General features: G+C 42.6%; 1 protein-coding gene across 2 annotated transcripts; it reads left to right on the top strand.

Annotated features, from left to right (window-relative positions):
- On the top strand, positions 1-27,803 carry LOC138134595 (RNA-binding protein MEX3B). 2 transcript variants are annotated; one of them, XM_069052949.1, is made up of 3 exons: positions 12,650-12,667; positions 16,500-16,533; positions 24,535-27,803. In XM_069052949.1, the coding sequence occupies exons 1-3, from the start codon at positions 12,665-12,667 to the stop codon at positions 25,539-25,541; spliced, it is 1,044 nt and encodes a 347-aa protein (XP_068909050.1). In that variant the 5' UTR covers positions 12,650-12,664; the 3' UTR covers positions 25,542-27,803. The 2 variants fall into 2 exon arrangements, with proteins under 2 accessions (XP_068909049.1, XP_068909050.1); XM_069052948.1 differs by lacking the exons at positions 12,650-12,667; positions 16,500-16,533 and adding an exon at positions 1-545.

Genomic DNA, 27,803 nt, shown 5'->3' with positions numbered 1-27,803 from the left:
GGAATTCAGTCAGTCGCAAGCAAGCGGGGCGATCGCGTCTGCTTGTCCCACAATAAATTAAAAAATAAATTAAACATAATAAAAACGGTTAGTTAGACCCTTGTAAACTTAGCATATTCGATAATATATTTTTGTACGAGTGATCGTTTTTACTACTGTAGCGCGCGTCGTTTATATGTCTTATGAACGTTGGCACCGCGTCTGAGGGCCCCCCGGATAGTCGACGACAATCAACCGCTCCCGGACCGTGTCTGCGTCGGGTGCAATGCCGGCGTCGAGCCTCTTCTCCGACATCGACCGCCCGAGCGGCATCGGCGACGAGCGCGCCCTCCAGCTCGCCCTCGAGCTCTCCATGCTCGGCTTCAGCGAGTCGATGAACGCCGTCGCCGAGCCGGACAGCCCCGCCGACCTGGTGCCCTTCGTCGGCACCCTGGCCGGCGTCGGCGTCGGCCTCGACGAGGTCCGCTCCAAGAAGTCCCAGAACATGACCGAGTGCGTGCCGGTGCCCAGTTCCGAACATGTGGCCGAGATCGTCGGCAGACAAGGTAGGCACACTTACTTCACGCTTCTCTTCTTCCTCTTATCTCTGCGCCCCCGCCGACTTCCGCCGGGAAGGCCCCGATAGCGCTCCCTCCGACACCCTTTTTGTCGACACTTTTTCGCGCCGACAAGAAACCACGCAAGAACTCCTGAAGCCTCGGTGGAAGTGGAAATTTCGATTGACCAACCCTCACGGGTGGACGAGTTGAATTTGAAAATTTCAATTTTCGGACTCTCATACATTTTTATTCTCTATTTATGAACGGTTCTGCAGGTTTATTTTTAACACTTTTAACTTTTAGATTTAGATGATTTACATTCGTATCGTACGTGTCTAGCCAATTCGGTGTTGGCACAGCCACTGATAGATAAAAAATTACGACAAATTTACGTGAACTCTGATTAATAATTGTAATAATTACGGTACCGTTATGGTACGTCATTGAATACATTTTTATTTGCAAGTCTAGTCGGTTCGACTTAACCTCAACTACGACTAGATGTATTTCCAATATTACAATGAACCGTATAAATGACGTCAAATCCCCCGAAAACATGGTGTGCAGTCATTTCAAAAACTAATGTTCGAAGCTCTGCAGCTTGTTTTTGATGAATCGGCTTTTCTCAAAAAATGTAATTACATATTTTGACAACTTGTAATGATATAAACACACATCTGAACATGATAAATGATGATGTAAAAAATAACCCGGCCTCGATGTCCTGCCTCATTTTAAATAAAAATTTGGAAAAATCGACGACTCCCGTATCAAATCACTTCAGAAGAAAGGAGTTGTAAAACTTGACGGACATTTTTCATTGTGTTCAGAGTTAACGGCCCAACAATGCTCATACTGACGTTTTCTAACAACCCCCATAAATTTTGTACTTGGGAATTATATTGGACCGTACCGCATTTATTGCATTGGACACTTTCTAAACAGGTAGAAGGTCATAATCCAAAGCACATCTATCGGTCGAAAGTGTTGGTGCCAAATTCTAAATGTTTTTACAATAATTTATCACTGCGACTGTTTTTTAACAAATGACTTAAGTAACTGTAATTTTAAAAATTGTACGATTTTTGTTCTAGAAAATTTTCAAAATTTGCTCTTTCCGTAACCCGTTCTCGTGTTAGGTACCTGTTTTTTCGTTTAACCAAAGGGAATCGAGCGCAATATTTAGATCTGAGCTGATAATACAATTACTTCAGGAAATGTCATTTTGTAATTCTCAAATTTGTACAAAAATTCCGAAAATCGTTTTTTCTCGGCGGTAGTTTTGAAAATATCCTAACATTATTTTTGGCAGTTTTTGAACAAATTAAAATCTGGAACTTATTTTTCAAATTACATAATTGTTGTTCTTGAACATAGATTTTTCAAAAAATTTTTTGCAAAATTGCTTGTTATTTTCGGTTTTGTAAAATTTTCGAAAATCTCGCATTGCTGGTTTTGAAAATATTCTATTATGACATAAATCAGTTTTGAACGTACATATTAACACTGTAATTTTTCAAAAAATCGCATTTTTGCTTCCAAAAAAGTCCCAAAAATGGTTTTTTGGTAATTGGACTTTTTCTCTTCATTTATAATTCACGTGACAGGGTCCAAAACTTAAATCTAAACTGATGGTCTAGTTCTTATAAATTTCAGTTTTTGGAAGAATTTTCGAAAATCACTCGCTTTCATTCTCTCATCACTAAACAAATTAAAACTCAAATCCGCATCGTTCTTCACTTTTCAAAATTCTCGATTTTCAGGATTCAGCTCGTGGAAACTTTTCCAAAATCCCTATGTGGCAATTCCTCGTCCTGTTCCCATGGTTTTTTCCCATTTACACCGCTAATCGCAGCGGGGTCGATAGGGGGTGTAACATTATCCGTTAACACGCGGGTGTATTGATCGACATTGGAAACCACCTATACAGGATGTTGCCTCGTTTCTTTGTTGTGCGTACGAACCACCGTAATTTTTGTATTCTGCCAGAGTATAATCTTACATGAGTCAGTGACAGGAAGTCGAGAATTACTTCGGCACCGTAGATACATTTACATTCGCGCCGTTGATAACATAACACCACCGTCCAGGTACTCGGGACCGTCCAAAACAAAAATTCCAATTTGGAAACTGTGAGAACCGTAAAGATACCTCTCTTGTCGGTTGGCGCAGCTGTCGACCGACCTTTCTGCAGGTAACTTTCTTACCTGGACACTGCTAAACCTACCTTATCGTCTTTGTGTGAAATTAATAGGGGTTGGTGAAACGACTCTTTGGTTTTCTTGTTGTCGATGTCGGGTCTTGGCCGGAGGCGAAGCCGCCAAATCGTGCCAAATTGGACCGGCAAAAAGACAAACAAAACAAGGAGAGGTTCGCTTCAAGAAGCTTCTAATGGTCTTAGAAATCTTCCGTGACACCACCTGGAGCGGCTTTTACCGAAACACTTCACTCCAAATTGAAAAGCAGACAATTGATTCAAAAACTTCAAAAGAATATCAATATTTTTTCTCCTATTATAACTCCAAGATTTGATCGAGCTTTTTGGCGTTTTTCAAATTTTGACCAAGCACTCGTAACTTTTTGAAAATCACGTGGAGAGTTAACTCCGACATCTTCTTGTCTTTTTGAGCGATGTAGCCGCGGTGATGGTTTCCCCGGGCCTTTTTGATATTTATTTTGCACCGACAGGCCAAAATTGTTCAACATTTTCGAGTCTGTTGCCACCAGAGCCCGTTCGAATTTGAGAAATTTCCACTGGCGACAGAATTGTTGTTTCCTTTCTTACCTTTGCGTTGTTAGACGTCGCGCTATTGATTTTTGGGGCCGCTGTGTGAATCAAGGCACACTCGATGACGCAACGAGGGGTGATCGCTCTAGTACGGGGTGTTGCTAATGGGGAGAAACCTGTAAATAATTCCGTTAGAAAACGCGCACGGTTGCCACATCTCGAGAAAAATTTTTACGGCCGCCGTCGTAAACAAACAAGCGATAACACGGTTTGTTTACCTGTTTAATCTGGGTACCCGAAAGTAGTATATCTAATCAGCTCGAACAGTTCCTCATCCAGAGACCATGGCTTCATTCATCGCCCTGAAAAAAAAAGACAAGAAAACTGTTCAGTCATCCGGGCCACAGTCACACTGGTGGAATGTGGACGGGAACAAATGACGATGAAAATTTTTAGGAGATCGTACATGTCGACCTTCTTTAGTTATTGGATCGGAATCGTTGACCCCCCCTAGTCGATCATCGCCGATGCTTTAAAAAATCGAATCGGGAAACGACTTTTCAGCGGTTTCCACGAGATCCGGAGCGCCGGCAAACGCGTCAATTACGCGCCAGGAGCGCGTAAAAAGTTGAATGAATTCTCGATTTATATTTAAAATTGCAAAAAACAAATGTTGCGTTGCAGCCGAGTTCACGGTCATTCTAGTACAATTCCTTTCGTCGTTTTCGTTTGAATTTGTCGAACGTCGTCGCGTGAAACGCTGCGCGAGGTAAAGGCCGCTTCACAGCGCCAGCTTCTTGACACACCTCGGCGCTTTTCCCGGTCCTTCCTCGCTCATCCGTTCTCCAATGCGACGAAGATAGATCATCTTTCATCAGATTTCAACAAAACGAACCAACCAGAAGTCTCTGGCTCGTTTCTTCCCAAACACGAACTTTTCCTTAAAGCGTAAAACGGAAAAAAGTAAAAAATCTGAAACTTTTTCGCTTTCACTCCTTCGTTCCACAAATGCGAACTCCATTTTTGTGCGAAACGAAGTTAACGCTCCCGTGTCCGCAGTTTGGCGACATCTGGAAGAAAGCTAGCCTGGGAAGGACCTGGGGTTCAGCGTGCTTGACCCAAACACAAAAAATAATTGCCACATCCTGAACATTCTTCGCCGTTTGGGAGGCAAGTCGGCTCGTTTTTCAGTGTGGGTTGATCGAGCGAATACCTTCGTCTGGTTGGTTTTTGCCTTTTTGGCCTCGACGCCGTCTGATCAGCGTTGACGTTGATAAGCTAGCCCAGTTAGATGGAAGCTGCGACTGTGGGAAATTGCCGGGATTAATTTACATCGGGTCAGATGCGAAACGCGTATGATCTGCTTACGTTACGCGTTTTATTGGTGTAATAACATAATCTAGCCGTAGACGAGCTTCCTAGTCGAACGGTAAGTCGAGTCTGGCGTTCAAATTGCCCGATAATTGCATCTCGTCTCCAGAACAAAAATAACAAGGAAATCAGCTGGTGTTTTTTTTTACCATTTCTAAATCTCGACGCGCACAGCTTGGGTCAATGTTTCTCAACCTTGTTCTTGCGAGGACGCTTTAAACTCGCTAAATGTTATTACATAATTAATGAAATAGACTTGTTTTGTTAAAAGTGTGTGGTTTCTCCATATCGAAAATTGACAAAACCTGTATGGTTAATATTAAAGGCCAGACACGGACGCGGGCTATTCCGATAAATGGGCTGATAAGGCAAGATCTTGCAAGCTCCAGATTTGCGTAACGATATCGGCAAGCGTAAATAACCATAATCCTAGAAGGCAAGGACTCGACGGCAAGGATTAACGCCGATAAATTCCCACAAAGTCCTAAAGGAATTTCGCCGACTGACGACGGACGAACTTTTCACCTTTCAAGTGGAGATGGATTTTTTGAAAAATCCCATCTGTAAAACGTTCGGTGTTGCGTATTTTATAGCTTAGGTCAGTTTATTGAGTATCTTTTAACAACTTTGCTTATCACGAACTTGTTTATTTTTTGGATAAAACGATAACTGCTTAATCTGTTGTCACTAGTCGACGAAATTTATCCTTTAGATGACAACTGATTGCGGTTTTAAAGCGGACGTACCACACATAAATAACACTCAGTTCCGGTTTCTTCTTTTTATCGACTCGCGCGAATTCCATTCGACGAATCTTCTTCGAACTTTTTACCAAAAACTAACCGCCCAACGACTCTTACGCTGTACACGGTGTGTTCCACGAATGCGGACAATAATGAAGTTATTCTCTTAACATTTTATTGCCGTTTGATCGATACTCGTTCCCGGAAGAGGTGTCGGTGTCCAAAAGGGCAATTCCTCTCTCCGTCTTCGCCCATTTCGTCTCGGTCGGATCTCGCGTCGTCGCAATTGTACAATTCGCAGCAAAGAAATGTATCTCGCGTAATAATTTCCTTGACCTTCTGTGGTGATCCCTCAAGGCCGCGAGTTTATTCACTACGAGAGACCGAGCCGCGTCTTAACACTCTGTTGGTTTCTTCGTCTTGGAACAATAGAAGCAGCGCGTTTGCGTCGGCCGTTCGAAAAACGCCCAAAAATCTGTGCCAAGACGTGCGTGCTGCAAGTTTTTATCGCCGAAATTCGGCGAACGGGCCTCGTCTGTCGCGTTTTTCTCCTTTTTTTGCCGTCTGAGTGCTTTCGGAAGCGGTAATAAAAAGGACGCAGACGGATCGGATTTCTTGCAGCGCGTTTCGTTTTTCGAAAAATGCCGGTCCCGCGTTGTGACAAATGGGTCGGCCGTTCCGGGTGCATAACGAGATAACGTGCACGCCACGCCATTAGATAACGCCTAATTGAAACGTACTTTCCCGCCTCAAAATCGAAAAAATCCGAGCGATTTATTGTTGGTCGAACGAATTGCGTCACTTGGCAGGGTTAGGCGGTAGTCGATGTTGCAGTAAGTGTCCCAGTTTGGTCTTTTTCTGTGCGACACCCACTTCGGCGGTGCTGCTCGCGGGGCCCCACCGTTCCAATTCTTCATTATGCATGTTCGCCATTGCAAGATCTAATAATGTTCGGACCGTCGATCTGTGTCGATTATGAAGAACTTGCCCAACATGCTGAAACGTGACTTTTTGATATTTCGGATTTGTCACAATGCGACTCGTAACCTTTCTGATTTTAAATAATTATTGCTAAATAGCCTGCACTGGCATAACTGTAGCAAACAACTACGAAATAAGGATGTTGCTCATTCATTGTCTCTAACGCTCTCCGTCATTACTGCCTTGTTAGAGGCGATAATCAGAGGTTAGTGGCCGATTTTGTTGCAGCGATTCACCCCCAACGACACCATCGAGGGATCCATCCCCTCAATCTTACCGTTCACCGCAACCGCAACTCGAAATTTTCACAAACACATGCGGGCCGTGCCCCCATGTTCTCCCTCGACAACTGTCACTTCCAGCTTGACAGGTTTGAGGTTATGTAAAACAAAAAACATAACCTCAAAATTGCATTTTCAAACTTCCAGATACCCATTTTCGCTGCGGAAATTTTGTTAAATTCGTTCCCTAACAATATATTACCACATTTCCAAATTCTATTTGTCGGACGCGATAACCGCAGGTTAACGACCTTTCTTGTTCACCCCCCGGAATCATAAATTCGACCATCATCTCTAAGTGAGTGATTCACCGTCTCAGCAGTGTAAATTTTCGCCAACAAACACCGTTTCATCGAACTCTTAGTTTCCTTTCTTGACTTTTCAGAAAGAAATTTGAGGTTATGTTTTAACCAAACTTCAAAATGTGTTTGATGCCTTTCTTTCTTCTTTCATTTTGTTTCAGCTCAGCGCAATCCACGGTAAACGTTTGTAATTTCTGTCGCTAGAAGTGATAATACTAATTAAAGACCAATTTTATGGGGACGACTCACCACCGCGCCCCAAATTAAGAGATCATTCCTCTATCTCGACTGAGCGTGTCCGTAGCAGTAGTCGTCGACAGAGACTCGATTTATGCGACACCGGTCTTCATTTCTCTCATAAAACCCTCGTTACGAAGCTCGCCAAGATTTGAGGTTATAGCTCGACATAACCTCAAATTGTCATTCGCCGATTGTAATGTTTATTTCTTCACGATCTGTTTCCAGTAGTGCTGGAGGAAACATTCTCGGTTCATCCTGTTTGTTTATCTGCCCTTCCCGGCCAGCACCAACTGTGGCGCCTGGCCCGGCTACATTGTTCTCCCATTTATTTATCCATCAACCCGGGGATTACCTTCGGAAGTCTCGGTCTTCGCATTCGACCTTTCGGGCCAATTTGTCGGAGGACCGTTTGCGATTTAATCACGTGACTCGGCCCCATTTAATATCCTCCTGATCCACAACAGATTGCGTTCCGAGTTGGCGTAACAAAGAGACACGCACCGACCGATATTAAACCGGGGTCCGCGCAAAAATATCAAATCGATTATGTAATTTTAGTTGTCCCCTATGTAATAATTAATGAGCGAAAGTCGGCCGTAGGTGGGAGTTTTGCATTGTTAAACTTTTCGTTTGTTGGTGGAATTGTTGTTGTCGCCGCCTTTATGCCAAGCGATTTATCAATTTAATGTGGCGGCGACAAGTTATCAAAAAAGCGCCACCGGTGTTGAAGAACGGTTTCGAATTTTCGGCCGGCTCGACGAGCAGATGTTCGAGAGGTGCGACCTACGTCGCTTTTTTTATTCAATGGGTCTTTAGACCATGGTAATAACCTTGACATAACTCTGTATTCATCAATTTTTCCCATCACGATCGGAGATCGTTGCCTCGGGAACGAACGCCTCATCTGTTTGTCCATTTAGGCGACCAGAAGGACACCGCACCGGATTATTCCGTCGCTCGTTGTTCACCTGGAAACGTCTCAATTCAATTCGCAAGTTTGCCTCTCGAGGATAACCTCATAAATCCGCAACTCGTCTTAGTGATAGAACTTATTAGTGGCGTAGTCGTTCAAATATTGATTCAGGTCTGATAGGTCAAATCCGCCGTCGCACCGTCGAAATATTATTGTATTTTGTCTGGTGCGCTTCTTCTTGTTTTGACTTGTGCCGACAACGAAAGAGGAGCCCTCCGAGTAATCCGAGTCGTGTTTTGGTGCTTTTTTAGAATTCCGCCTGTAATAAGTGGCCGCACATTAGGCACTTATTTATATCTAGTGTACGTTAACGCGTTTAGTTATTTTTAAAGTGTCTAAGCGTTTTTATGCTTGGCACGTCTAATTTTCTTCTATTCATTAGGGTCATTGGAACTGGCTTCCTAAAGCAAACAGACATCGCCTCCGAGTCAGATTTTATTGAAACGTGGCGATGTAAATTTAATGTTTGTTCTTATCTCGTAATCATGTTTAAAAACCATAACAATTATTATTGTTGCTCTGCCATTGGGGTCTTTGATTGCTTCCAGGGACAATAAAAGTTCACTGTTCTAAACCATAAAGCTTGCGATTTGGCATTAACTACGCAGGTATTTCCGTGTTTGTACATTCTTCGTTTACAAGACCTTCAAGTTTTAATATGTTTTTTTAGCCAGTTCAAGGATCCTCGGTCGGGTTATCGCATTGTTGTGTGTCGGACACCTACCTAGATGCAGCCGATTCGATTATTAATTTAATTACCTGAGACGGCTTGATTAGCGCCTCAAAATTCGTTTTATCGACTGTTGTTGAACTCGATCTTACACACAAAAAAAACGCGTGATGGGAACTTGGTACTTAACAACGGAAGTTGCCTCATACCTAGCTTACGACGCTCCACTACACCATGAATACGCTCTCAGTGATACCGCAGGAAAAATCGCTATTTACTTAATATTCGATAATAAAACAACTTATGTAATAAACAGCTGCATCCAGCTGAAGTGATTTAGGGCGGGTTAGATAATGACGAAATTTATAACTTGGCACCTTGTTATGTACGCGCGCACTACCTACCAACGATGATACTCTTTAAGGTCGACGTAATTTACAACAATTATGTTTGCGAAAGTTTTATATTATTTATTGTCAGCATCGGATTCGCACTGGATGCGATTTGTCTACGTCGCTTGTTAATGAGTGCCGTTCGACCGTACATACACCAGAGCGTTATCTCCCCCATGTGTATTAAATTTAACGATGCCAGTTTTCCTATGGCACCATGGGATCCCTCCATGTGTACGAACACACTCCTAACCTATTCACTGGAAGTGTTTTATAACCGAAAACTGTTCGCCCGCCAGCTCATCAGCTGTTCCCTCTTTTTCACTCGATGTTTGTTTTACTCCGCGATAAAATTCGAGTGGCACCCTTTCGCTCGATCGGGTTCAGATCGGGGCGACGTCGAGACCTTCGCGCTCTTCAATGAATCGTTATTGAAGTCCTGAAGGCGGCGATACACGTACACTCTACCGACGACTTTATCGAACCATTCGTACCACGATTTCGCTTTCCATGGCCACACCGCACAACGCAAACATGTTTTGCATCGGCATTACGAGTGATTAAGACGGGATTTTATAAAAACACCAGCACTATTGACTCCACCGGAGTCATATATACCTACATAGTTATCATTTCCGTGTAACAAGGTGCAATTAAATTTTTTACGACGCCGTTAAGAGGTTAGCTTCGTTTCCAAGTTGAATTGGGTTAGAGAATAAAGTAACAGGTTTATAGGTAAGAAATGTGGTGAGTCGAGTGTTGTTTCTTCATGGTCCGTTCCCAGAGTTATCGTTTCTTCCTGTTAACGCTCAGATTGTCCCAGGCAATGACCAGCGGACATGCTAGTCGTTACACTCGTGTCACTGGTCCCTTCTTACTATTCTTACGTCCGCCCAGAACTACGTTTCGTTTATTTGCTCCGAGGTCTTCAAATATGCTTCGAAACGACGAGCACAGATCCTGGCGGAAAACATATCGGGAGTACCTCAAGGCTTCGTCTTGGCCTCATTACCATTCATGATATCTCTCGTAAAAATCTTCCTCGTCGATGAGCTTAAATTTTATTCTGAAATAATTTTTAATGACCACAGCACTTTTCTAAATCTCCTAAACAGTTATTTTTTTTTGTCCGAAACATTACTGAACATGCAGATAAACGGGCAGCGAAGGCTTCAGTTTTAGTCTTCCGAGAGAAAACGTCCTTTTAAAATCGAAATTTTAGTTGTCACAGCTTAAATCAACATCGGGGTACCTCAAGGTTTTAACTTTGGTTCAATATTGTTACTGGCTGCAAAACTTTTTGAGATAAGACGGATTTTACAACCCGTGGGTTTGTCAAGTATTTGGCCTCTCGAAAATAGGTCATCAACACTGTGAAACCTTGAGGTGCTCCAATTTTGGTTCGGCGAAGCCTCTCGTCGATCGTTTTTTAATCGAAAGGTCCCTGGACCGCCTTAATATCAGGATAACTGTCGAAACACTATTAATGCCATTGTGGATTCGGGTGGTAGGTACTTAAGGATAATGGGTGCAAAAAATGGCAGACCGTTGGGAGCGTTTTGCCCTACGGTGCAGCTCGTTGGGTCGTCGATTATTGTGCGGTCTGGGTGACGGCAGCTGGCCGGAAGGCTGCCATGTGGAGGCTTCACAAAGACCGATCCTTGGCCGAGGTCTGTTTCGCAGCTGCTACCCTGCTCGATAGCGACCAGTTCCAACCACTACCGGTCGTTCAGCACATATTTCCACCATCCGCCTTCCCGGAATCGCCTAATTGGTCCTTCTCTCCTTCGAAATTTGGACTTCTCGCCGCCGCCGCCGCCGCTATCGGTCGATCTCCAGTCACGGATTTGTGTCAATGCCACAACTAAGGTCTTCGAATTTATGGCGTTTATCTATGTATCGAGGAAGCCGCAGATAAAATTGGGCCAGATGTTGTTATCGATGGCCCCCTAGAGCACGTCGAGATGTTTTGGTCCAGTCTAAATCAATTCGAGTAATTATGCTCCACATGCGAGTCGTTAAGAGTAATTTGTGGCGAGTATTTCGACTTTCTGTGTCCTGAGATGAGTGATCGCGGGAGCGAATAAAGTCATAAATAATGAAGGCAGTCGCTTTTGACTGGATGATTCTAGCGCGACACCGATTTGTTTGTTTTTGTTGAATCTTCGATTTTTCCCCTGTAATTAGATTAGATTAAAAAAATTGACCCCACGAAATCTCCTTCGGAATGAACCGAACCGAGTGGATTTTAATTGTAAATAAGTCAGAACAAGAAGTTATTAGGTAATTAATTGCGTCTAAATTATTTACATAAATTATTCAAAAGTTCATTATCTTCTGTTTATAATAAATTAATTTAACCTTGAGTAGCAACAGCCACGTTAATAAGAAGTTCTTTCGAAAACGGAATCGCTCAAATATGACCGGCTTGTGTACTGATGAAAATCCGTTTTATTTTTTGTTTCGTCGGCAGTTAAAAACTGATGTTAACAAACTGTTATAATATTTAGTTTCGGAAGGCTCGTTTAAATATTTATTTTACATCATTTCGGGTGGGTTAATCGAAACTAGGACGTACGGCTTGCATCACACTTTTATATTGTTTGCCCAAAAAAACTGGAAAAATAGCGCGGAACACGTGCAAACTCGGACTTGCCTCGTTGCCCGGCCGCGATAAGGAAGAAGTGTTGGTGGTGCGACTTCTACCTGCAGTTTATGGCTCTTTACTTTGTTAACAGTAGTTTCCTTTGTCGATGGTGACTTTGTAAATTGGTGTGGACCGATACCGAAAGGCGTCAATTGCCCTCCTTCCCAGAACTGGGAGATTTTGGTTGAAATGTTTGCACAGCGATCTGCTTGCTTTACACGATAAAACCACGATTAGGCTGTGGACACACCGATAAATGACGCGACACAAACCAGTCCGTGGGCACACCACACGAACGAGCACGATAAAAATAATTGACTCGTCGATTACAACCGACAAAAACAATGCCGGATTCGCACAGACGCGACCCAATTTTATTTTGACACTTCCATTCGTACGAACCGATCTACGACTCGACTTCGGTTTGGCGCTGGCTGTTCGTTTGCGTTTTGAACGTTCGACATCCGTCGAAAAATTAGTTAAAATCGCGACGGGAGCCCCGCACGGATGAATGAACGCCCCGCTTTGTCTTTTTTCCGGCGGACCGTCATGTCTTGTAAACATATCGATGTGTGGGTGCACCATAGTAGTCATTGAACATTGGCCTAGGTCATGGCTGGTGCGGCCGTCCTATCCGCGACGTACGTTCCCCTACTCTAGGATGCATTAGAATAAACGCATTGTCGGTGCACTTGTTACGGATTATGGGTCAGACCGTCGAGATGGAGAGCGCAACGTAAAGAAATCGCGAGTGATGGTCTCGGTCGGTGTTTATGTGCGGTGGAAAGTAAGAGACGATGGTGAGGAATGCAGTCAACCTGCACATTGGGCCGTGTCTGTTGATCCCATGGCTCATGGTCGCGCTGGACGGCGTTACCATCTAAGGAGTACCATCCCCGCTTTTATTTAAATTTTAAAAGTCTGACGCTGTTCCATCGACAAACCTGTCTCGTCTGGGTACAGTTGAATGGGTTTTTTGTGCCTCCACGGATTCGAAAATTATTTTTGCAAAAATGAAACAATTTTACGCGACCGATCTACTTACGGTCAAAATGCAAAACAATAAGTTTTTGTGTTTGGTATGCAATTAGAATTATTATTAACAAATAGTTGCGGTGGTAATTGGGTTACGCTTGTACCAGTGCGGTGAATGTTGGTAAATTACAAATAAAAGTACAGTATTGTGCATATTACGCACATTCTATAAATTACCATCTTATCCGAGATTTCTTTCACTTAATTGGTGCTTATTACTACACCTACGAGGAATTAAAACGTGATCGATCAAAATTTGCTCCCAACCTACCACATACGAAATAGCCTTCAGTTAAATATAACCAAATGTATTGTAATGACTCTTAGTAATAAAAAACAAAAGATTGAATTTGATTATAATATTGATGGTGCTGTTTTGGAGAGACCTGAATTGGTTTCTGACTTGGGAGTGCTGTTTGATAATAAGCTGTCTTTTACAGGCCACATCAACTCTGTTATAAAAAAATCCTGGAAGACCTATGGCTATATTATTAGGAATACCAGAGATTTCTCTAATATCTCCACATTAATATACTTATTTCAATCATTTGTCAGAAGTAAACTTGAATATGCGTCGATTGTTTGGTTTCCTCATCATGCTGTTCACATTGCTAGTATTGAACATTTGCAGCGTAGATTCTTAAAATACTTGTGTTTCAGAGAGGATGGACGCTATCCTCCTATTGGATATTCACAGACCATTTTATTAGAACGTTTCTCGTTTAAAACCTTATCTGAACGCAATAAATTAATGAATTTATTGTTCTTGTACAAAATCGTTCATAACTTGATTGACTGCTGTTCTCTGCTCAGTCAGATTAATTTTTGTGTTGGTAAGCATTCTATTACTACTCGTAGTAAAAACTTATTCTATTTATCAACTCCGAGAACGGATTTTCTTAAATTTTCTCCTTTGAACAACATGCTCAATATTTCCAACTCTGTCGGTGATCTTGTTGATCTGTTCTCCTGTAGCATTGAAGTGTTAAAATCGTTGGATTTGTCGGATATTTAATTTGTATAGGTCGAATTATACGTGCTCTTTAATTGGGATTTTCCTGTTGAGCATGAAATTAATAATAATAATAATAATAATAATAATAATAATAATAATAATAATAATAATAATAATAATAATAACATACTCGACGAGCTTATCCCAGTATTGAAGTATCACAACGGATTTACAAAATTACAAAGTTATCTCTGAATACTTTCTCATTTTAACCTGTTCGCCGATAAATTTTAATTCGATCAGTATCGGCGTAAATTTCAAAACTTCGCGCAACGCCACCACACCCAAATGTCACTTTAACAAGAATGACAGCGCGCGAAATTTGAACGTTTATTTTTACACAAGCAACCATAAATGTTTCATGGATGTTTGAGTTTATTTTGTAAGAAGCAACTATCCGTTTAAGTGGTACGAAAGCGCCATTATCATTTAAAAAACCGTAAACAGCCAATATGCCAAGGAACTTGAAGATTTACATTAAACAAACAATAATTTAGCACGATGCTAATATTATTATATGCACAATAAACATAAAACTTTTATTAGCAATAAAACATCTGATTTTGTTTATTTAAATGTTACTGGGTTGCGTTAGGTTAGGTTAGGTTTTACGCTGCCACAAAAATAATGTAATAATAATAATTTATATGGGAGGAAGACGATAAATTGTCTTTCGAGAGATTCTTGTCGCGTTGCAGGTTGGGTTGTGGCCAATTAACTGACGGATTCCACATCTTTGAGCATATTAAAATAACAAATTGCAATAAAAGTTGGGTCAACTTTTTCCAGACCTTCGCCCCGAGTATAGCAGCACCGTCTCGTCGAAAGGTGGCACAGATTTCGGTGTCGTGTTTAGTCTTTTTTCGCTTGATAGGTGGCACATGTTGGGTCGTTTTTTTCCACCGAAAGTCGGTAAACTTCCACTCGGGGCACTTCCTCCGGCGCGGCTTCTTCGTGTCGGTTGTAAATTTGTTCGACGTCCTCCGAAATTGGGGGAAATAGCGATTGAATGAAAGTGAAATGAGTAAAACTGACTGGTTTACTCCTTCGGGCTGACACCGTGCGCGGATGTTGAACTAGGTTCGTCTCAAGGCCTCCTGTGTGAGACAGCAGGAAGTATGACGAAGACGTCTATACATACTGGAATTCTCTCCGGTGAACAAAGAACTGCAGCCACAACAATCGAATGCTCGGTTAATTGGTCCGGATTAATCGGGGAAATATCGCTCCGGTGCAGTTCGACACGACCGTCGCCGTCCTTTTCTAAAAATAAATTTTCGTCCGGCCGTCACTTCTTCGGTCTTCGCCGATCGACTGTGAAGAACAATAAACGTGACACTTTAAAAGATTGGCCCGAGCCGTGTCGTGTAGGGATTCCGCGGTATTTTTAGCCGTCTGGTTAAATCGATAATCAGAAGTGACGGCCTCCAAGGTCCCGAGATATTCGTGCCAATTATCAGTTGTGCTCGGATTTTGCGAAATTTCGTCGTTCGACCGCTGGCCGATCACCTTGTGCCACCTACGTCGATTTTTTTAGTCGATTCGAAATATTCCAGAACGAGTGACGTGACGGTAACAATTGTATGCGAGATCGTATCTCCAAATTGATTACTTACGTTTTCATTTTCTACATTTAATCCCTCATCTACCCACGTTATGGGCTTTGTACTCTCTCTTTATGGTCCATCAATCCGAAATGGCTGTGACGCCGCCTCTCCGACAGGACTTTTTGACTTTTTTCCCGTTTTAATTTCCTGTCGGGGGCGGCCGACACTGCACGTGTTTCGGGCTGCCACCCGAACACATCGCCGCCATTGCCGATCGAGATTCGTTGTTCGCGGCAAAACTATAAATTCAACAGGAAGTAGCGCCATGTCATTGCCAAGTGCGATGCTCATGTTAATGCGCCTCTTTCCTTGAATTCGTATGAATGTAATTATAATGTTGAGTAATAATCGGTGGCCATTCACACAGATATTTGTTTGGACCGGCTCGAGATACGAACTTTTTTCTTTAATTGATTTTAATGCGGGCGATGGGAACAACAAGTCATGTGTGCGTGGGCCGCATTGTGCTGGATATCTAATTGAGTTGGTGTAGGTCCTAGTCGCACATGCTCACGATTTCCTCCTCTTAATTGATGTGAAAAGCTCTGCATCGGCCAAAAATTACGAACAGGTGTGTTTGCCGTGCGAGTTTGGCAACGAGCTTTTTCCTTGTCGAAATTCAAAACAACTGTCAGGAAAAAATTTAACTTGTCGCGCAGAGCAAATCCGTGACTAAGCGCGATACGAGGGAACAAACAGGCATTATGGGAATGGTGCGACAGACAAAAATCTGAAGGAAATTCAATTACGAGTATTCTCGAAGGGAGGCAAAAACTACGGGGAGGAGTTGGACGAAAGCCGTTTACAAAAAGAATAAACAACATTTAAGTCGGGAAAAGTTCCCATTTCGCTTTGTCACTGCTGCATGCGAGCCGGATAGATTAGAGAAACAACCAACTACCGTTCTTTGATGGACGATAGTCGATCAGTGCTAATGATGAGTCACTAACAGTTTTTTTTTTTCTGTTGTTTCAGGTGTGTATCGAGCTGTCAGGTCCGAGTCCTGGTCGTAAGTCAAAAATTCCCCAGCACCCAATGGAGGTTCGCCTAATGCGATAAAGTGTAATGTTTGCAATTAGTTTTATCAGTGGCGTTGCATGTACAAACCGCTGAAGGCTGTTTCCACGAAGACATCAGAGTCGTTAGTGTGTGTGCATCTTATTGCGTTACATCAACTGCAAACACATTATTCCGCGTCGGTTGTTTATGATACGTCCGCGGCGGACGCCAGACCTGAACCGTCTAAAATCTGCTTGGTGAACTTTTAAATCGACGCATTACGCAACCGCTCGGGTCAAAAACCGACATTTTTCCTTTCCATCTGAAAAATGTCGCTTTTGCACAGATTGTCCCACTCGAACGGAACTTGGCATTGGACCGAAAAAACACCGCGAAAAAAACGCGCCGGTTCAAGGCTGTTTGTTTATTATTACTATATTAGATAATGCAGGCGGTTTTTTGCTGCGCCCCCGCCGCCGTCCAGGGGTTGGGCCACACCCTTCTTGGGTCATTATCTTTTCGCCGTCTGAATTTCTGGATATCGGAAGCGGCGATGGCAATGACTCTTATTGAACGTGAACTGCCGGGGTCGACGGCTGCGTCGCGGCGCTAAACCGGGTCCTCTTTCGCGGTCACGGAGGGAGGGGGAGCGCTGCATTGGGTCATGTGACGTCTGCAACCCCTACCGCGCATTGCAGCAGTTACTATGGCTACGTTTCTTCATTCTGCCACGAAAATTGATTGAGCGAGTTGTGCACGGCGTGTTTCGGGGGTGGCGCGACACGTGGCGGACCTAGCCGCCCCCCGCATGATCGAATCCTGTGAAAACGAGAAACGTCGCCGGAATCGATCTGGTCGTCCCCTTTTTTCACGAAGCCGCCCCAGATCTTGCGACGGAGTGACATTCGAAAAAAGATCGATAATTGGTTTTAATTGTTTTTTTTCGGGTGGCGGCGATCCGAGTGTTCGCCTGATAAGGAAGATAACAGATTACGGGTGTCGGTTTTGTGTTGAGAGCAGAACAAAACGCTCCCGGGTCTTCCCTTTCTCTGCCCCGTCGGGGTGGATTGCGGTTTTCGAACTCCTCCCCCGGCCCCTATCTGTATCTGCAGTCGTACGAGCTGTTTTATCACCGGCGCGAAATACCAGATAAAACAACATTGTCACTGTTTGTGTCGTAAAACTACACCTTTTCTTGTGGAAACGCCGCCCCCGACCGGTAATTACTTATTTTGCCGATACGCTTGTGCGTACATGAAAATCGGCTTATCTGCCACATTTCCTCCGGTGCACGTGCAACCCCTCGAAATTTTTCGGTTGGCCGGAAGAAAGTTTCGACGGTTTGCCACCGCCAAAACTAGGTGGTTTTTACGTATCGCCAGGATCAATATTGCCAACCTTGCTCTCGTTATCCTTCTGCGTGTGTCGGGGGGTGAATTGTTAAGTAGTATTTCCATTTTCTGATCATGCGAAATTAGCATAAACGTTACGTTTCACCTCACGTGTTTATTTTTCATTTTGCAGAGGACACGCGCCCTCGTTACTGCGCACGGCCGATTGTTTCATCCCCTTTGACGAATTTAAATTTTTAATGGGTGGACGTGGAGGAGCCCGATTGAGAACCCTTTAGAACGGTTATCGAATCGGCTACCGCCATTAAAACAATCGAGGCTACGTCCTTCGGTAATATTTAACACGGATAGATTTTTCCGCAGCGAGATCTATTATGCAGAAGGGTCCTCGACAAAAAAAAATCTCTGAAGATGCTGCACAAATCTCTTTGCGATTTCCGTCACGGAACGCCGCCACATCGATCGTTTGTTGTGTTGTGCGGTCAAATGTACGCCGTCCCCTCGAAGAGGTGATGATGTATGTTGATAACGCGAGGACCTCTTTGTCCTGTAACGATTCCGATCTTATTAAATGCGAAGAGAGGATCCGAGGAAATTTCGAAATAACGACGGCAAGGTCAGAATCTGCGATATCCATCGGAATTTTCCCCGAGGCCGTGGATTCCTCCCCCGGTCGGATCGTATCGATGACGGACGGGGTGGGAATGTGCAAAAAGCGTATTATCATCATCGGCGAGTGCTTTCACGACGGACCGGTCTGCGTTTGTTATGACATAACCCAAATATTCAATGTTGTACAATGGCGAACGATGTCAAGAGTAATGTTACGTCATGGGCGAAAACGTATGCAAAAGATAGGTGGCGACATACTCGTCTACCTGGTCGACTAGCTCCGACATATGTAAATAATATTACCAAAAAGAGGGTCACTGGGTTCAGGTTACGTCCGACACTGAATCGATTTACATCTGTTTTGACAATTTGACGATGACGAAAATTCTACCTTTTGAGCTTTTTCGGCCTCTGAAATCTGGATTGTTGAATCCTTGCCAAGCCGACTCCTTTCCAGATAGCCGTTTTGATTTATTGCCTCGTTAATCGTCAAGACAAAGCACGGTCTGCCCGAAAACGGTCCTGAATCCTTAATAAAATACATAATTGGGTTTTAAAAGAAATCAATTTTTTGTTGTAGATAGGTTAATAATTATTATTAAAGTGGTCTGTGAGATCTTTTTGGGCCCCATACCGGGCGAGTCAGGTGTTTGCTTATCAAAAATAACACGAAAATCAAATTGAAAGGTTTTCACGTTTTCGGTTTTGAGCCGTGGACCAAAATTGTATTTTTAAAAATGACTCGAAACTTATGCAATTTAGTCGAGATGTAATTATTAACTGAAACCATTTTTGTATCACATAGTAATCGGACAGTTTATCAATGACGTGATAATTCAAAATTATTATTAATTCAAAAATCAAAATGCTTCAGACACATGCTCGTGGTTTAATTGTTTTTGTAATTTGTACTGACATTCACCTTAATATTTCAAAAATGTTTGCACAAAATTTTTAAAGAAATATTCAATTACATATGTATTTTTTTTAATTTTGACATTCCACATCAAAAAAAACATCCACCACACTCGGGGTCATCTGGACCCAGGACTAGTGATAAAATTTTTGGCGCCCAAAACAGTGACAGAAAGATATTAGGAACATCTTTAACCGAATATTTATGTAAATTAAGGAAAAAATTAAATTTAAAAAACGCAGAATTAAATTGTCCAAATTATTTCACTTCATTACATTTTTACTTTTAGAGTTTATTTTGACATTTTATGCGCTTGTTTAGACTACTATACCGGGTGTTATGGAAGTCTACGTAATAAATTTAACCACCAGTAAAAACAGAGTTAAAATTAAATATAATTTAAACCCTAAAATTCATACCTGCTCATGTGTTTACATATCCGTTGATAACGAAGCACGAAAAAAAATTACTCGATTAAAATACTCGAATGAAAAACAGTAAAAACTGTTCATATTAGAATAGAATGTTTATTTTAATTTTTAAAGAGTTCAATTGGTGATGAAATTTATTACGTGGACTTCCATAACACCCGGTATATACAGGGTGGATTAAAAATGGCGCATAATATTTACATTACATGATTATATGTTGAAAAACAAACAAAAAAAACTAGTAAAGTCCTTCTAGAAATGAGTGAGAATAGAGTAAATTGCTTTATTGCGCCCTAACAGCTTGGCTATCAATCCCTAACCATAAACTGTTTAAAACCCGTTGCAGCAGGTCAAGATGTTGCGATTTTTTGCAAGCAGAGGCCCTGGAAACCAGCCCAGCTGGCTAAATTCGGAGATATTTTTATTGGGGGTTACAAGTGTCGGTAGCCGTCTGTGGGTTTACCAAGGATAATTACATCCATAAAGCAATTGCCTCTATTCTCACTTATTTCTAGAAGCACTTTACAAATTTTCTGTAAAGCCTCTGCTCATAGAGTCAAACTTGGAAATTTGTCTCGATTGTAATGGAGAAATACATTTGAATAGTATCAATAACACATAATTCAACAAGTAAAATAAATATTCCATGACTAATTTTACCATTTTGATTATTGGTTCATTTGTCATTTCATTTAGAAAAATGCTTTTCATAAATTTCGAAGCCAGTGGAACTAAGCTATGGTGAATTTACAAACTTGAGTAAAGTCAGAAAGTAACAAGGACTGTTATTAATGTAATTTTTGAGAATAATAGTAATTTAAAATTATTCTTCTAAGACCAAATTCGCATTAGAATTTTTTGTTTGGTTTTCAACTTGATTCTCGTGACATAAATTTTATGCGCCATTTTTAATACATCCTGTATATCTAAAACCAGCCCTCTGCGAACCTGTTACAGAAACATTTTAAAAAATTTCAGGTTAATTTGTTACTGAAATTCAAGACATTTAATTGCTTGCGTTTTGGAGGTTGTTTTATGCCATAAATATGTATAGCAATAATGATGATATTTGAACCTCCTTTTAATTTTCTCTTTTCTTTGTTAGTTTTATTTATTTTTTAATAAAATAAAGAAAACAAGTTAAATTTGTCGAAAAAAATATCTTGCCTATTTGAGAGAGGGAAATTCAAAGGCATTATCATGTCATATTTTAGGGAGAAAAATAAGCAATTTGGAAGAACACAGTTATACCTTGTGTGGACTTGTTATACGAAGACAAAAAAAAATCAAATTACATTTAATATATTAAGGGCATTGCTTTAATATTATTATTCAAGATATTTGATTAATTAAAGTCTGGTAGTTTGGGGTTGTTTTGTAAATTTGTACTGTACCTATAGAAAACATGATGAAGTTTAGAAGTTTGAAGAGAAGTTTCGACATTCTTTTATCCCAAAATTTGCTATATTTGTTTTTTTTTCTCTTTTATAGTTCAAAAGTCTATGGTAGTTAACTATTTAAGAAGAGATTCCAAAAACATTACAGGTTCAATTTGCGCAATTTGGTGTATAATTAGAAAAGTAAACAAGCAAGAAGCAACACCAAAACAATCCAATTGTCATTTTCTCTGTCAACCCTTTTGTCCCTCTTGATTTTTGATAATTTCGGCACCATCGCGATGCCACCCGACGTCGCATCTATTTTAACAATCCTCTCGCCGTGATGTAAGCGATCTAGTTATGTTTTGTATGAAAAAGTGGTTCGCACCTGGAAGAATGTATGCATGCATACGCTTTCGCCTTATTTTTAGAGTCTAGCCTTACTCGCATTTTCAATTAACGTATTAACAACTATTATGAAAGTGTGTCGCGTTTAAAAATGTCATTGTATTTATTAGTAAGACCAGTAGCGTAGTTGCGTGAGCCGTTGCTCAAAAAACGAACCTAAACGTGTAATAGATACGTTTCTCCGAGTGGGTACGCTCGCGTTTTAATTAATTTCGACTCCCGCAACGGTTCGTTTTTTCGTAATTGGCTCTTCGGAAGAGGTTCTATTTAAGATGACACACGGCACCCACACTCCTGCATACGTAAGGCCATCTACCTCTGCGACTCGCTCGATTCTTTGACACAAATGTGCGCCGTCTTCCGGAGTCTATTTCGATACTATCGCAGGTCTGTACGGCTCAAGTGTGGCCGGAAAGAGGTGCGCATCTCTTCGACCGTTTAAATTTCGAACGCATTGTGTGACGCAATGCGACTTTCCTCATGTTACGCAAAAGATAATCCAATTCTGACCGATCGAGACATTTTTGCTCGGTGCACTCGTTATCGTGCTTATCGAATTCTCCGAGCACGTCGCAGGTGGAACGCAAGCACGATGGAAAAACACCACGAAGAACCAACCACCATTCGTCGTCTCCGTTATTTCCTCTCTTTTAAATAATTCGACATCGATAAATGGCGAGGGTTTTGGTCTATGTAATTGCGCGGCGCTCTTCGACACCGGAGAGAAGAAGTACCTGATGAGAGTGGTTCTTCCGTCGTTTCCGCACCTCTGGGTATTGGCACATCGACTTCTCGCTTTACTTTACCTCTTTGCAAAATCTTTAACGCGCGTTCCCTTGACATTTAGTCATTGTTCTAGTTTCGGATTTGTTTGGTAACTGCTCCAGTTGGAAGACTTGTCGAAACGTATCCACGTTTTGTCCAAATTCGCTCGCTCGAGTCGAATGTGACCGCAGGATGATACTATTATTAAGAGGTGGCATTTACCCTAGAGATATTTCTAGACACTAGAGCTAGACGAGCGACGAATAAAATGAGACGAGAGTGCAATGTAATCGGTTGGATGTCGGCCAGAGCTGTGACATTTTCTAAGCGGGTGCATTCGAACATTCCCTCATGCTGAGCCCGACCAACATCCGATAGTACCTCGTCTGGCTCTTTATGGACTTCGATCCTGGATTACCTCCTCTTTGAGAATTTGATCCCGCGATTACTTACGTCCTTAATTAGGCGATAAATTGCGATCGCTTTTTGCTCTAGACCGGTTCGAATACTCCGGATACTTCTTCTGTTTGTAGTCTGAGCTTTTCATTATCTCGCCTTCGCTGCTGATAAATGACGTTTTCGAGTGTCGTTAAAAAGTATACAAAAGTATTTACATAGACGGTGGCGGTAGGTAGGCTCGTCGACAAAAAGTCGGATTTACGACTTCCAGACGTTTATCCGAATGAAAAGGGAGTTTGTTTGTCGGTTTTAGTGGTGGTTCGACAATCCGAAAACTGTCGTTCCACTCGAAGGTGTCGTCAAATTCACCCGAAAAATCGTTAAAAGATGCAAACCATGTGGTCGGGAAAGTGTCATTGAATTGCCTTCCTAGCGTGAGACTCTCCGAATGGTAGACAGCAGTGCGGAGGTCAGAGACTATATTAAGCCGCGAGTTGCATTCTTTATGCAGTTTGTTGCTTTGGACTTCGTGCTTCGACAAGAACTTCGACTTCTGGAGCGCCGCTCGAAAAATTGTTTCGGTCCTAATTGTCGTCCCGACATTCCTCCTACATTCCGGGTTTTACGAGGTCGACACATTTCCATAAAAATTGTCTTCTCCTCGAGCATGCTGTTCTTTTCCTCTCGCTGACGTTCTACACTTTAATCGGACGAAATCGATGACGGATGGGACCTCTTTTCGATATGTATTGCCATTGTGTCTTTGCGGTACGACAGATAAATTCTTTAAATGAGAGTCGCCGTCCAGTTCGAGGGCACGAAGAGTGGTCCACAATAAATCCCCGACCTTACCTGGACTGGACCGATGCTATTCCATTCTTACGGACCAAGGTTATCCTCGTGTACCTGGGCAACGCACCCGTTGCCGTTTGTTATTTAAAGACCGATACAACTTTCTGCACAACTTGTACACAAATAAAGGAACACGAGAATTTCACTTGATTAGTTCAACGCCACCAGAGTGATGCGCTTATCTGGATCTCGGGGGCGCGGACCTCCGACGAGAGGTTCCTTCTCGGCTGCGGTAATTTTCCCACTAGAAAATGTTTCCACAAAACAAACCGGTGGTATCTATTGCGGTAATTGTTGTCGAAGGTTTAAACGTTGTTAAATAATTCGCAAAAATTACGTATTCGTCTCGAATAAGGAAATAATGAGAACGACTTGAAAGAAAAAATTCAAAAGCGGAAAACATTTCCATTTAGGGAAAACAAGTCCCAATTAGACGCGCCATTTAATAGAGATCAGTGTATTCGAAGACTCCCAAAAATAAGAAGAGCAACTTAAGAAGTGTCGTTGATATTTTTATGCCGTTGTTCCTTTGAGGTTTTTGAATTTCGCGTTTGGCGTAGCGACCGTGTCGGTCGAATTTCGATCGGAACGCCTTCGGTGACGAATCCTGCAAGCATCCGGGAAACGGCAGCAGCAGCGGCAGCAGCAGGAGCGGGCTTTCGCACGCAGTCTGGCTAGTTGAGCGCCCGCGCACAAGGTGAATGCGACTGACCTGTCGGCAGGTTGAAGGGCGTCGCCACCACCAGCTTTGTCTGCGCGGTTCTCCGATCAGACCACGCCGATACTCCGATCATATTAATTATATTATCCCGAAGTGAACCGCAGACGGCGAACCTTTCGTTTTTTCCGCGGCGAGTCCGCTTCGTTACCTGTCTGACAGAAATGTTTTTGTTCCAGGTTGCAAGATCAAGGCTCTCCGGGCCAAAACAAACACTTACATTAAGACTCCGGTGCGCGGCGAAGAACCAGTTTTCGTGGTGACCGGACGCAAGGAAGACGTTGCCAAAGCCAAACGCGAAATCCTCTCGGCTGCCGAACACTTTTCCCAAATCAGGGCTTCCCGCAAGAACAACCTGGCCGGGTTGGGCTCGGGGGCGAGCACTCCCCCCGGCCCGCCCGCCAACATCCCCGGCCACGTGACGATCCAGGTCCGCGTGCCGTACCGCGTGGTGGGCCTGGTGGTCGGGCCGAAGGGCGCCACCATCAAGCGCATCCAGCACCAGACGCACACCTACATCGTGACGCCGAGCCGCGACAAGGAACCCGTCTTCGAGGTGACCGGCCTGCCGGAGAGCGTGGAGTCGGCGCGGCGGGAGATCGAGGCCCACATCGCCATGCGAACGGGCAACGGCGCCTCCATCAACGGCCTGACCGGCCTGGGCGGCGGCCTCGACGACGGCGACCTCTTCTCGTCGCTGTACAAGTCGGGCCTCAGCTCCATCCTGAACTACATCGAGCCCGCCGCCGACCAGTTCCCGATGGCGTCGTCGACGGGCAGCACGGGCGCCTTCTCCAGCTCGGGCTCGTGCTCGAGCAGCTCGTCGTCCAGCGGCGGCAGGGACCTGGGTGCCATCTGGAGCTCGAGCGAGCGCGACGAGGGTCTGGGCGACTCTCCCAGCTTCGACAGCACCACGGCGCTCTCCAACATCTGGTCGTACCCCGCAGTGACGGCCCCCTCAAGGCCCTCCCCGGCCAACAGCACCAGCCCGGCGGACTCGCTCCTCAGCTCCGCCAAGTGTTTGGTGTGCGGCGAGGCCAAGGTGACGCACGCTCTCGTTCCCTGCGGCCACAACTTCTTCTGCATGGATTGTGCCAACCGCGTCTGCGACGGCAGCGAGGCCCAGTGCCCCGTCTGCTCCTTGCCCGCCATCCAGGCCATCCGCATATACTCGCCCAACCCTTAAGCCGCCGCCGCCGCCGGCCGCCGCCGATCGATCTCGCTCGAATCCTCTCCGCGCCCACCACATTCCCCGGGCCCGCGCCCTGTGTTCAGCTTCGGCCAGGTTCGCCCCTTCGCATCGCACGTCGCATACAACGAACGCTAAATTTTCGCCTCGTTTCATTTTTGTACGTGCGTGTTTACTGGAACCGTTGATTTTTACTTAATTTCTAAGGATGTTGTGTGGCGCGAACGGGGCCAACTCGCCGAAACGTAGTCATCATTATATGCCAGTTAAAAAAATATTTTCTTATTACGTCACCGTTTTTGTAGTATTAGACCTGATTGATGTATCGGTTGGTTTTTTTTTCCTTTACTTTTTTTCGTTTTTCTTTTTCGTATTTTTTATGTGTATGCACTCGCGGAATAATAACCTCTCGACTCCGTTTACCCTATGAAAAGACATGACGCGACACTAATAAACGTAATAATGTAAATTTTTATACTATTGATAAGTGGTTCGTTATTTTTTAAATATATTTTTTTAAGTTTCGCCATGTGACAAGTCACATTATTAAAGTCTGAATCAGCAATTCTCAAAATATTATTTAAGTAATGTGTATATTTAAAGTTTAAATAATATATAAAATAAAAATAGATAAAAAAAAGGTAAAAAAAATATATATTATTATTGAAAAGTGAGAAAGGACAGGAGAATGTATTATTAGGAAGGAGTTTTGGTAAATTATTATGTGTGCGGTGAGCAATGAGCTGCAGGCAGGGCTTGGGGGCCTTTCGGCTGTGATCTGAACTGCCACTCGGCGTGTCGGCGTCGACGTCTCGCCGGCCGGTTGCACCCCTAATAACGACATACATATCCCTTATTGTTAGTTAATCACTCATTGTTGCTATTGTTCTGTTATGTCATGTGATGTGATACATATATTTCTATATTTCTTATAGCCTATAAGTTATGAGAGTATTTTGTATAATATAATAATAATTATAATATGATGATGATGATGAAGAATATAAATGATTTACGCGTGCAGTCCGGTGTACGGCGCCCACGCCGCCGCTGATAGTTGTCATACTGTCCATGTCCACAGCCACCAAGTAGTGTTGTTGTATAGGGTCATCGTGCACCAACCATCATAATATAATAGGTATACATACATACACAAACACACATACATGCATATAGCATCTCTCACACATACACTGACACTTAAACACTTACACATACACACCCGTACACGTGACATCGCCGTCGCCGTCACATCTAGAGATAGATTCTAACTCTTGTGCGGCCCCCACCTGCGATCTCGTGCCTCGATCCTTCAGTATTCACGTCATTATCGCCGCCCCCGGCCTCCTTTGGTTTTCATGCATTTCTTCCTGTGCCCTGCACCCCTAATAGGTACACTATTCAACTGTTCACTGTTCGATTGACGCAGACCCACGACCTTAGCTTTACTTATTACTTATTATTATTATTAATATATATATATCTGTATTATTATTATTATTATTATATATTTAAATACTAAGATGCTATATTTTGTTTTTATTTATTTTTTTATTGTAGTATTTTGAAAATTATCGTTATTAGATAAATTTTATATATTTTATTATTATTATTATTATTATTACCCTTATTATGGTTCAGTCGGCGGTCTGCGTCGATCGGTAAGCGCGGGTGTCCCCCCCGACGACTTAGTTTGTTTATACGTACACTGTAAATAAGTTGTTGTTTTATAGCTATTAATACCATATTATTACAATTATTATTATTTTATTTTTTTACATATTTTTGCGGAGATATTTAAATATGAATGTTAGTACAAGTACATGTCCACAGTTGTGTGCAGAGTGACTGTTTGAAATAGTTTAATTAGTTTTCGATTGAATTATATTTATATTGATATTTTAATTATATAAACGATCCTCGAAGTGATTTCTTTTTGTAATTTTTTATTGATTTTTGAATATGAAATGTATAAGTGTGTTTTCTATTTAGAAATTTATAAATTAGTACGATTTTTATTGGAGCGACGACCGACCTACGCTTAAGGAAATTTCGCTTATCTGGTCGTCGTCTAACGGACAACTAAAGGCCCGGTGTGGTATTCGTATAATATATTATTTAAAAAAATATTAACCTATAAGACTAAACCACGCTCGCTACTTTGGTTGATCCCTAGAAAACTAGCAAATGTTATTTAAGGTAATAATTTTTTTTATAAATTAATGCTACCAAATATTGTAATAAATTTCGTGATTTATA

This window comes from Tenebrio molitor, chromosome 7 (genome assembly GCF_963966145.1).
Source record: "Tenebrio molitor chromosome 7, icTenMoli1.1, whole genome shotgun sequence".
NCBI classification, from domain to species: Eukaryota; Metazoa; Arthropoda; class Insecta; order Coleoptera; family Tenebrionidae; genus Tenebrio; species Tenebrio molitor.
The sequence above is the reverse complement of the archived record's forward strand: the minus strand, read 5'-3'. Positions and strand labels throughout refer to the sequence as shown.

Coding starts and splice junctions, on each gene's coding strand:
- LOC138134595 (XM_069052948.1), top strand. CDS start 266: ATGCCGGCGTCGAGCCTCTTCTCCGACATCGACCGCCCGAGCGGCATC. Junction 546..24,534: donor CGAGATCGTCGGCAGACAAG/GTAGGCACACTT, acceptor TTTTTGTTCCAG/GTTGCAAGATCAAGGCTCTC.